At 38.4% G+C, this 12384-nt stretch overlaps 1 protein-coding gene across 2 annotated transcripts in view; it reads left to right on the plus strand.

Annotated features, from left to right (window-relative positions):
• Nucleotides 1-12384, plus strand: part of DYNC1I1 (dynein cytoplasmic 1 intermediate chain 1) — a 308192-nt gene that overhangs the window by 17543 nt on the left and 278265 nt on the right. For both annotated transcript variants that reach the window (XM_042918203.1, XM_042918213.1), the window contains exon 2: nt 9180-9296. In XM_042918203.1, coding sequence (XP_042774137.1) covers nt 9189-9296 — 108 coding nt within the window. In that variant the 5' untranslated portion in view covers nt 9180-9188. The remainder of the gene's footprint in view (nt 1-9179; nt 9297-12384) is intronic.

Consider the following 12384-nt stretch of genomic DNA (forward strand, 5'->3'; position numbering starts at 1 on the left):
CTTTTGTTTAAGAAGCTCTTCCTTTTGATTCAAATGAGTAAAATCTTAAGTAAACACTGAAAAGGAAGCATTATTTGGCGAAAGTATTCAAGAATAAGGAGATCTGGTGTTTCCAGTTCTGACTTGTCCGTTTAATGGTGGTGAGCTTAGATTTCTGCATCTCGCTTTCCCTATTTATGGGTAAAATATTGGTACTGGATTGTATAATGTTTGATGTTCTTGTCTTGAAACAAACATGTATAATTGTAATTATTAAAATGGCAAAATTAAAAGAACAAAAGAATTAAACACTTTTTTCACAACATAGAAGTCTGCATTTTATTAGCCACTAGTTTAGTTTACTTCATAGCAAGGCTGAGTGAGCTCCATTAATTTTTTTTGTGTGTGTAGTGAGGGGAGAAGGAGAATGAGCAGTGAGAGAAGTCATCTCAGTTTTTCTTCCTTACCTATTTTCTGGTTTAAGCAAGTCTTTCACATATAGTTTTATGGAATCTTTCCTTCAAGACCTTACTCTTTCTGTAATTCCACTTTTCCGTATGCTATATCCACTGGTCTTAGATCTTCCAGGTATTTCCAAATCATTATAGTGGCTTGACTCTAATCTGAAATATTCTGTTCTCAGTGATTCTACTATTGTGTCTTTCACTTTTTCTTTTCTGCAGAAGAAAGAACTCAAACCCTTCTGTTTAGGTTATTTATATCAACAGCAAAATTTCGTTCAGTCTCTATAGGCTTTAGAATCAACTCCACCTTATAAGAAGCAGGTAAGGCAAAGTGTGGTCTGAGGATCTCTGGAGATCCTAAGATGTTTTCAGAAACCTGTAAGGTCAAGACAATTTTCACAAAATGTTATTTTTATTTTCTTTTTCACCAGATTGGCATTTGCAGTGATGGTGTGAAAGCAATGGTGGGTGACACTGCTGATACTTAGCAGGAATTGAGACAGTGGCACCAAACTAGACCAGTACTGGCATCAACCTTCACTGCCACACACTTGCAGTTTAAACCAACCAACCAACCAACCAACCAACCAACCAACCCTGTTTCACTTAAGAATGTCCTTCATGAAGCAGAAAAAAAAAAAAAATGTTATGTTAAATCTCTACCCTTGAGCACATGTCTTTACTGTGTGACAAATGGGAACAACTTTTGCTGCCTACCAAAGTTCGGTGGTTGTCTCGAGATAGGATTTGTGCAGTAGTTTGAGTTGTGAGCCAAACTACCTGCCTTTTTTCATGAAACACTGTTTTTGTTTTTGTTTTTTACTTGAAAGTACAATTCACAGACAAACTAGGATTATTCAGAGTTGGGTTTTTGGCAGAAATTTTCTCAAAAATCAATGAGAGTGGCATGATCTTGTCAGAATTGACAATATTTGCTGCTAATGACAAAATTTAAGATTTGCAGCAAAAATCAGAATTTTGGAAAATTTATATCAGCTTTACCATACCTAAAGAGTTTTCCTAAGAGTTTGGTAGTGATATTACCAAGTTTGATTTTTGGATTTTGGAGAGTGACATGTATCAACATTTGAGAAGTCTGCATACTTTTCTAAATAATTTTCTAGATAACCAGTGCATAATGTTATAAAATCATACATGGGTCAAAGGTTCATTCAAAGTTTAAGATAGACTAATAGATTTTAATGTGCAAAAAGAGTGCAAAAAGCTCATCAATTGATGTCATTTCATAATTACATTGCAACAGAACATTAGGAAACTGACATCTGTTGAATTTTGGTGTAATATCGAAGAATGTCCACAATTACCTTAAGAGGCTATTTAAATAGTCTTCCTTTTTGGAATACATATTTATGTGAGACCAGATTTTCTTCACAATTAAAATAACATATCACAACAGACTGGAAGCAGACGCAGCTGTAAGAATCCAGTTGACTTCTATTAAGCTAGATATTAAAGAAATAAGTGAAAATGTAAAGGAATTGCACTCTTCTTACTATTTGTTTTTTTGCCTTGGGAAGTATGGCTATTTTTTCCATAAAAATTTTATATTAGTAACAAGTTTATAGTTATTTTAAAATGAATTATTAGATATTTAAAGTTTTATTGGTTTTAATTTTTAACATGGTTAATGTTGATAGATGTAACCCACATAAACAAAGGCTCTTTGGGGTCACTGAGAACTAAGAGTATCAAGGGATGCTGAAAGCAAAACGTTTAAAAACTGCTCATCTAACAGTATGAGTAGACCATACCCGGGCAACTTCCGACTATGAGATGGATTTTATTAAAAGTTTTGTCTGAGAACAAACTGAGGGTTGATGGGAGGTGGGAGGGAGGGGAGGGTGGGTGATGGATATTGAGGAGGGCACCTTTTGGGATGAGCACTGAGTGTTGTATGGAAACCAATTTGACAGTAAATTCCAAAAAAACCCAAAAAACAAAAAACAAAAAAACCCAACCTGGATGAGGGAACAAGTCTCAGAAAATATTCTAGACTTAACTCCTGATGAAGAGGTGTACCTTGTTGCGACCAAGCTCACATTACATAATAAAAAGAATATTAACTGAAAAAAAAAAAGTTTTGTTTTCACATTGTCCTGTTGGCTGTAAAAATTTAGCAAATAACCCTCTCATGTCTTTCACCAGCCAAATCCCTCTTGAGACTTCTATAACCCTCCTTTTATAGAAGGCAAGATATCACTGTATAAATGGACAAATGGTTGTGGTCTGTATCATCCCTTGTCCACCTATCCAGTTGGGAGAAGTCAGCTGCATTTATGAAAAGCCAGGCAGGTGAAACAAGGTTGGGAAAGATCAAATTTCTTATGCATACCTAGTGGCAGATGAAAAGTTCAATAGCTCATAGTAAAGAGCTGACAAGAGCAATTGTTTTCAGGCAGAAAAAGAGAACTTGTTTCTGGATATTTTTTTCAATGAGTCTGGCCACAGCTGGGCAATGATTTAAACCTCCTAGGATTCTGACTTTAAGCTTAAAAATACATTTGCATATGCCAGCATTAGAAATGGAATCTCAAACTGCTGCCAACGTAGACAACCAAAAGGAAATAGAAGTCTATATTGTTCAAACGCTGAGCCTTGGGAGAGTCTATTACTTGGCAGCTGTGTAAACAGAGCTAAACCCTTTGCTTCTCCTCTGTTAGATACTTGGTTCTAAACAGGACCCGACCATCCCATGATGGTACATGCAAAAATGAAAATGTAGGCTATAGGTCTCATTGCATTCAAGAAACACTGAAAACTTTCTTTTCTTTATGGATGTGTGTGGACTTAAGAAGTGTGAAGGAAATGCAAGGTTAACTGGAAAGACAAGGGCCAGTGTGAAAATGACTTGTGTTGTTTCTTCCTTCCTCAGTGTCCATGTTTTTCTCTCATACATTTTCCTCCTTCTTTTCTCTCCCCATTTCTTCCTCCACTGAGACTTAGGATCATGAGCCATTTCTATAATGGAATGGCAGGATTAACCCTCCCTGCAACTAACTTCTTCGTTAGAGAAGAAACCATTTCTCCATGTGCCTCTCCATCCTCTGGGCGGAAGTGGGTGAGATACGGGAGGATGTCTACTTGGGACAGCTTGATATGTAATTCCTGTGTTCAACTGAAAAATTGAGAAGAATTTTACTATTACTAAATTAAATGACTGCATTTAATTTTTTACAATATTTTTATTTGAGTAACATCTCTTTAACCACATAACTTCCATTTTATAATCCATTAGATTGAGAAGCTCCTTCTATTTGCTCTGAAGTGCCTTAGACTCTCTTGGATCACAGATTGGGTTTTCTTACTCTGATTATATTGCTACTAAATCAGTAACGTGCTATATACCTTTAATGTATTTCTCACTGTAATATTTTTTAAATGATTGCAGTGAACTTTGAATGATGACTTTGGTTATTGAATTAAGGTGGACTTAGTGATGGGGGAAAGGGTTGGCATGGTAGAAAACAGTAATAGTAATAGTAATGATAATAATAATGATGATGATTATAATAATAATAATATAAAAAGGGGAAGAGAAGGAAAGGAAGAAGTAGAGAAGGAAGAGGAGGAAGAGGAAAAACAATTTTCTTGGGTGTTTAATATTTGTTAGGCATGATTCTAAGTTCTTTTCTTATATTGATTCATTTAACTGAGATCAAATGGCCTTTTACTGGGCTCAGAGATGGACTGAAGCAAAAGTTATAAGAACTGAGACATTTGGGAGGATGGGTGGAGATGAGTTATAGTGAAGCAAGGGAATAAAGGTTGAACCAGGGATAAAAAGAGAAATCCATTAGCTACAAATTTTCTGTGCAGTGAACATGCTTATATGTAAATTATTTTGAATTTCTCCAAATAATTTGTTGAAATAGTCCTAGTATATCCACTTCATTGGAATTAATCATATCCAAAATTTATATTTTGAGTCAAAAGTAGAGATTTTCCCCCAATTGTATAGACTGTCCTCATCAATCTTGTCTCCCAGTGTTTTTTTTGTTTTTTTTTCTAAAACTGTGCAAACATTAGATGTCAATGTTTTAATCTTGGTCAATGTGATACTACAAAGAAGTTGCTTTTATTCTGTTATTGTTCAGTTCAATTATCTTCATATGTCCTTAAACCTTAATAGTCATTTGTTATTTCATTTTCCTCTGTGTTGTTTTTTTTTTTCATTTCCCTTGGAATATTAGTGTCTTTGTTACTGGTTTGTAAGAGATTATTTATGACTAAGGAATGTTAACCATTCGCCATGCATTGTAAATGAAATGCCGTGTTTTGTCTCCAACATCTTACTGTGATGTTTTAATTTTGGTTGTACAGAAGTTGTGTGTTGAAATATAATAATGTTCTGCTTTTAAAAAAAAGGGGGGGAATCAGAAGTAGAGAACTGAAATCTGAAAAAAAAAATAATAATAAGTGTTGGGGATTAGTGTATGGAGCCCAGAGGACATGGAGTAGCTGATTTGAACTTTTGGATATCTCTTGTTGAGGGGTGGGTAACTTGGGGGACAAGAAAAGAAAGAAAAGAGATGAAGTGGGGTTGTATTCAGCAGTAGTAAATCTGGAGAATTTGTAGGAGAGCATGGGCTAAGATGCCAGGGTGGGAGGAGGTAAAAAGTGAGAGTTGGGTAAGTGAAGGTAGGTTGTAAGAGAGTGTGGGTAAGAGGAATGTCACCAACAGAAAACAAATTTGGAATATGGGACTCTGCTCTGAGGAGAGCTGAGCAGGCATCATAAAAGTACATCATCTGACCCTGGAAAGGATGGAGTGGGCGAGGCTGAGCTGTAATTGTTCCTAAGACAAGGGAGAGGTAAACTGTAGTTGGCTGGTTGGTGGCAGAGTAGGTTGATGAACAGACTTACACCCAGAGGTGGGTGTGATTTCTCTCCTGACCCCTTTTTTAATTTTTAAATGAAAGAGACCAGCTGTGTGTGTGTGTGTGTATGTGTGTGAAGTAGGTGAGCAATAATTAGCAGCGGGTAGCTCTGACTCTTATTTTCTTAAACTGAGAGCATCAGAATTGCCTTTGCAATGACCTACATTAGCCACAGGAAGCTCTATAACTCATGTCCCCCATGCTTTGCTCCTCAATTTGCTTTGCTTGATGTGCAGGGAGATTTAGTGAGTCGGAGTGGCAAGCCCCCCGGGAAAGCCTGGGGAGTTTAGTGCTGACACTGCATTTAGTGCCACGATTGCAGCCTTTTTACTGTGTGTAAAGGGCCATTCATTTACTCTAATGTATACTTCCCAAACCCTTTATGAGGTGTTCTCTTGAGATTTCTTATTCTACTTGGTGTTGGTGCAAAATGTCTATTTTGGAGTAGATCCAAAAAATCAGTAAGTGGAAGATACTCTATAGCTATCTTTTGCCATTGTGTCTCTATGACCTTTAAAAAGTGTGTTACTTGAAACACCACTACCTAATACTTTTTAAAAGTTCCGTTGGCGTTTTTGTTGTTTATTTTAAAAATGTTGGCTGTGCGGCTGGTAACACCAACTTAAATTACCAGCATGGTCATACATGTTTATCAGTTGTAAGAAGAACTTTGCTTTTTGCAGAAATGTACTAAATATACACCTTACTTCCTGCTCATGAATGAAGGTCAACCAGAAAATCACAACAAATATAGGATATTCTTATTACATAGTTTGCTCCTTAATGACCATAGTATATAGCTGAATTTGTGGCAGGCCCTTTCGGTGGACTAGAAGAAGTCCAATTGCAACTGGGGAAATGTGTGGGAGAAAATTCTAAGTAGTTTCCACTGGCTGTGTTCAGAATGACACAATTATTGCTTTAATAGTGATCTTTTTGATTGGACATTTCATTTCTGACGGCCAAAAAAATGTCAAAAACATAAATCTGATTGGTCCCCATGGGAGAAGGAAGAGTATATGTAATTTCACAGATGGCTTCTGGAATTAGGGTCGTATTTTCTCCTGCCAGGAATTTTGCCCACTGGTGTTGAAAATTATTGGCAAATGATATTTTAGTGATAAACCTGATTTTTGTCAGTTCCATGGTTTCTCTTAAAAAGAAATCAGAAGATCTAACTGCTTTGATTCATATTTTTCCATGTCAACCATGGAGCTGGATAGAGCTTTCTTCTTCAGGCAGGTTATTTCCTCTCTGCCTGGTCTTAATCACTGCTTTGTGTCCTCATGTTATCTGCCTGGCTCCTGTAGGACTTTGAATTTGTGATTCAGCTTTAAACTTCGTAGGTGGATGACTCAGAATTCTGTTCCACAGCTCCGGTCCCCATCCAGCTTCTCATCCCATCTATAGTATCTATGCATTCTTTCTGCCCAGAAATCCCATTGACACCAAAATCACAACATACTACAAGTTTTTTCATTATTTCTTTCCTGCCTTCTCTTTCCAGCTTCGCTGCTATCCTCCTTGCTTTCTCAAAGTTGAATTGTGTCTGAGTCTTTCTCTTTTGCTTCCATATCTAAAGGCTATCAAGAGTTACTTCTTCCTTCTTAGCATGCTTTCATCTGCCCACATTCCTTACATTCGGTCTCTACATCCACCCACCATCCTCATGCAGGTGCAATCGATCCAGGTAGATCACCAGCCTCTAGGCAGCTTGCTTGATTTCTAGTTTCTGCTCCTATCTGTTTTCCAGGCAGGGACAAGAGTAGGCTTAAGCAGATTCCATTTTTACTTGGTCACTTTCCCCTTCAAAAAGCTGCTGTGATTTCCCATCTCTCATTATACCAAATGGAACTCTTCTGTCTTCCAAAGGCTTTACCTGTTGCCACCACAAATACATTCTTACCAACTAAAGTTTATATTTCTTGGCTTGGATTCATCCACATCTCTTAGCCTGCTGGTTCCCATTCTATAGGTCTTTGCATATCGGTATCTTCCCTTCTTTGCTAGTTTCTGACCTCATTTGATATCCACCTTACATTTCCTCTCCTCCTCAAAGCATATGCTTGCTCATTCTAGTAGATCTTAATTATTCTTTTGCTCTGCATTCTGCCTAACTTGTACGTTGGGGTCAGCAGAGTGGAGTAGTTCAGAGCATGGGCACGCTTGAATTTAGCCGCTGCCATGTACTGACTATGCATTCTTAGGTCTTGCTGAGCCTCCATTATCTGAAATGCAAGCAAGGTATTAATAACAACACTGGTCTCCTTGGATTGTTATGATTAAATGTGATAACAAATAAATGTTTGGCACTCAGAAACCCACAGGCCAGTATCTCAGAGAACATCTCCGGCCATCCCACATGCCTACAAAGTGCAGTTATGCACTCTTTGAAGGGGAGAATCTGATTTTCCTCATCTTTGTACTCTGATGCCTTAGACCATGCCTGGCAAAGATTAATTATTTGATGATATTTGTTGAAAAATGAAGATAGGGTGTGTTCATGAATTGATTACAAAGATTAATTATTGTGATTATTATTGCTATTATTTCACAATTCTTTGCCATTACACCATGAACCAGAAGGAATATGTACAGTAAAGTGCATTTTACAACTATGAGTATTTTTGGGGAAGTGTGTCTTAGGGTAACTGCAGCTTCTTGATTACCTTCTAAAGGCAGTGACAGGAAGTTTGAGGATATTTCATTCTTTTGTATTCTTTGCTTCTTTTTTGCCTTTCATTCCTCTGTCATCTACTTAGGGATTCATTATATATTCATCATAGCTGCATATAAATAATATGTAAATTAATATTCATGACATTTTGGATTTTTTTTTTTGTTTTTTTGCTTTATTTTTGGAATTTGGGTCAGAAGGGGGTTCTTCATTTCTCAGTGTTTCCATTTTCTTAGTTTCCGATTGAGAGCATGAAACAGGCAAATTTAATCATTGGTAACTGGTGACAGTATTCTCCGAACTCATTGTATTTGCAAATATTTCTGGCATCATCACCATTGGCATCACCATGCCCACTAACGTAGAAATTAAATTTCATTCAGATAAATTTTCCCAAGAACTTGCCATGGTGTTACCTACTATTTCATGTGTTCATAGACATCTTTTGCTTTGGAAAGGGAAAGTGCCAGGATAAGCACTATTGTGTTCGGTATGCAGATGAACGTTTTATAGAGATAGGATTGTACTGGAGACAAAATTAATTGTGACAGTTTGGGAGGAGTTTTACAGAAAAAGAAGATTAACATGTTAGGTCTTTAGTGGCTGTCTTCCCTGATGCATATAATGCTAGGCAAAATGAAATCTATGTGCCCAGGCTCAGTGGAGGAATGTTTACTGAGTCCATAGAAATTTGAGCAGGGCACATCTCTAAGGGTTTATGACAGCCTATGTTCTTTCCTCAGTGTGGGGATGAATTGGTGCATTGTCGTCTAAATTGGAAGTCATGGTGAAAGTTCTTTTTTGACTCTCTTATTTATTTATTTATTTATTTATTTATTTATTTATTTACGTATTTACTTATTTGTTGTTTATTTGTTAAGAAACTTGCACAGAAAGTGTCTTGCTTATTCTGAAGTTGCTATTATTCTTCAGACCAGAACAGATTATACCATTGTATTTCTTCAAATATTTATGAATACATAAAAAGGAAGATATTTACATAGCATGAGACCAGATCTAACTTCATTTGTTTCTTTGATTCTTCGACATAGGAACCTGTTGTGGTCAAAAAGTCACATTTTCAAGCTTTTGAATGATTTTTGCAATGATAATACAGAAAAGTTGTTTTTATATATTCACATTTTTTTCTTTTCCTCCAAGGAAACCAACATGTCTGACAAAAGTGACTTAAAAGCTGAGCTAGAGCGCAAAAAACAGCGCTTAGCACAGATAAGAGAAGAGAAGAAACGGAAGGAAGAAGAGAGGAAAAAGAAAGAGGTAAATACTGGGTATTGGGGTGTTGCAGGGAAAAAGGAAAATCACTTGATTCTAAGGGACTGGTCAAATGATTAAGAGGATGCTCTAGAAGAATCCTTCTAGGATCTCTGAATAAAATGAATGGGTATCTGCATACGCAGAGTAACGAGATCATTGTCACCTGCTGTGTCCTGGCCAAGCACCACCTATGGTCCAGAGGTCTCCAAGCCCTAGGTTCACCTTAGACTTGAATAGCACCTGAAAGTGGTCCGTGAAATCTCTATTGTTAGAAATTTCTTAACCTTTCTGTATCTTGGTTTCCTATCCTTAAAATAGGAATACTAATATATATTTTTTGTGGGGTTGTGAGAATTAAAAGAGTTAATCTTGTAAAGCACTTGGTAGTACCCAGGCTCTGGTAAGTGTTTAATATGTGTTAGGGCTCTTAAAAAGAATTATTTATTTATTTATTTATTTATTTATCTATCTATCTATCTATTTATTTATTTATTTATTTATTTATTTATTTATATTTTAGAGGGAATCTTTTTTTTTTAAGTCTAGTTTTGAGAGACAGAGAGAGCGAGAGAGCATGCTCGTACATGAACGGGGGAAGGGCAGAGAGAAAAAGGGAGATTCAGACCCAAAACAGGCTCCAGGCTCTGAGCTGTCAGCACAGAGCCCGATGCAGGGCTCAAACTCATGAACTGAGAGATCATGACCGGAGCCAAAGTCGGATGCCCAACTCACTGAGACACCCAGGCACCCCAAGAGAAAGAATCTTAAGCAGGCTCCATGCTCAGCATGGAGCCTGATGAGGGTCTTGATCCCACAGGCCGTGGGATCATGAAGTGAGCCAAAATCAAGGGTCAGACACTCAACCGACTGAACAACCCAGGAGCCCCAATATGTGTTAGTTTTAAGAAAAAAATTTTGCAAAACTACTAGCCTGGGGTGCCTGGCTGGCTCAGTTGGTTGAATGTCTGACTTCAGCTCTGGTCATGATCACACAGTTCGTGAGTTCGAGCCTCGCATTAGGCTCTGTGCTGACAGTGCGGAGCCTGCTTTGGATCCTCTGTGTCCCTCTCTCTCTGCCCCTCCCCTGCTTGCAAGCTCTTTCTCTCAAAAATAAACAAACATTAAAACACACACACACACACACACACACACACACACACACACAAACTACTAGCCAGAACATTTTAGGAGAACAATAGAAAAATGATGCCAATGGATCTCCATGGTTTCCTAAGGGATGTGTGTTTTTCAGCATAAACAAGGATCCTAGGTCTGATAGAGGGAAAGCAGTATGTCCCCGTCTTGGGGAGAAGGTAGGGAGTATGGTAGTAGACTCTGCTCCATGGACATAGAATTATGACATTTTGAAACTAGAAGAGATTTTAGAGGCTTTCTACTGACACCCCTCGTTACGCCCACAAAGTAGCAGAAACCCAGAGATGAAATATCACTTTCTGTCTGCCACACCCAGAATCCAGGGCTCTGGATTCCCAGTTCAGTGCGTTGCTGTCATGTCATGTTTTCTTCTCCTAGCTCAATCCAACAAATAATTTATTTTGAATTCTCCAATTTGTTGCGGTCATGTAGAAATAGCCCACATCTTGTACAGAAACCAGATGCCAAAGGTGGTTTGGAATAGTTTTCTGAGAAGGAAACTTTATGTGTGATACACTCGTGTGTTTAGAAACCAGAGCTGTCCCATACTTGGAGTCTTTCTGTAAGGAAAAAGAAAATGTCTTTTGATGCCTTACAATCTAGATAGGCTCTGTTTCGTACTATAAGGGTGGGAGACCAAGGTAACAGATTTGGAACAATTATTTCCCAACAAAGTAAAACATAATTGCAATTGTGTTTTAGCCTCCTGCCAGCTCACATCTCTCCCGTTCCATTACACTTTGATTGATGCCACAGTCTTATTTGTCCTTGACAGTGCACATAATGTTTTTCTCTTGGTGATCTTTGCTATTATGTATGCAGTCTTTGAGTGAAGTAGAGGTGAGGGTTGACAAGGAATGGCTATTCATTTCCAGGCAAAGCCAAAAAAGGCATTAGGTTATTATGCTTCCTTTCCTTCAAATGTCAACACTTACTATAGTTTTATAGCACCTGTTATCCTTTACTAATAACCAGTTTCCTTTTAAACTGACATTCTAACATTCAACTTGGATTTCATAGAATTACTACAAAATGTGATGTGGTATGGGAAATCCGGTTCCAAATTATGCTGTCTGCCTCGTCTTTGTCACTTCACCCATGGGGGGGGGGGGGGGGGGGTGCGCACGGGGAATTGCAGGCAAACAAGGCTGATCGAAACAGGCCATCCTTTCTGTTTCTGTACCCGGCAGCTTTGCCCGATGGGGATTTGGCCCGTTACACAGCAGATGGAGCCCTAGGAGGTTGCCAGTGGCAGGTGGTAGGGAGTGTGGTACACCTGGGCTCTGTATTTTCTGGGCCTGGAATTAAAGCAACGGTCTTAGTTTCCTTGTTTCCACAGGGTTAAGCCTGTCATATCCTGACCTTGCTCCATGGGCTCCCGTGGCAGTACAGAGCCCTCACTCTCCATCTCAAAGGTTTTGATTCGAAAGGTCCGACCAGGGCCAGACTTTGCGATTCATTGGATGACACCATCCTTAAAACCTGTCTTGTTCCTCGGCAACCCGTTTCCCCCTGCAAAAGATCTTTCCTTAATTGGGTCAGAGTAACTTTTGTAGACTGTGATGAGTTGGTTTGTCTGAGCAGACTTTGCCGTAAGACAGAAGCGGGAAAATTCAGTGATTTTGCCCCAAGGCTTTTGAGGTGATGTGGCTGGGAAACCTGGCTCTGCCCTTCACAGAATGGCCTTGAGTGAGTATGAGACCCTTCTGACCTTGTTCTCCCTTGTGTAAAATGGGGAAAATATTGGTGCCTACCTCACAGAGTTCTGTGAGGATGTAAGGAGAACATAAGGCACAGAGGAACTGGTCAGTAAGAAGCAGTGGTTATTCTGCTCTTGAGATTGGCAACCAGAATAGGAGAATGCAACCCCATACGGTTGGCTACATACATTTATCAGGATCCTGCTGATGAGGCCGTTTTCCAAAAATACTGTTAT

The sequence above is a fragment of the Panthera leo genome, chromosome A2 (assembly GCF_018350215.1).
Source record: "Panthera leo isolate Ple1 chromosome A2, P.leo_Ple1_pat1.1, whole genome shotgun sequence".
NCBI lineage: Eukaryota > Metazoa > Chordata > Mammalia > Carnivora > Felidae > Panthera > Panthera leo.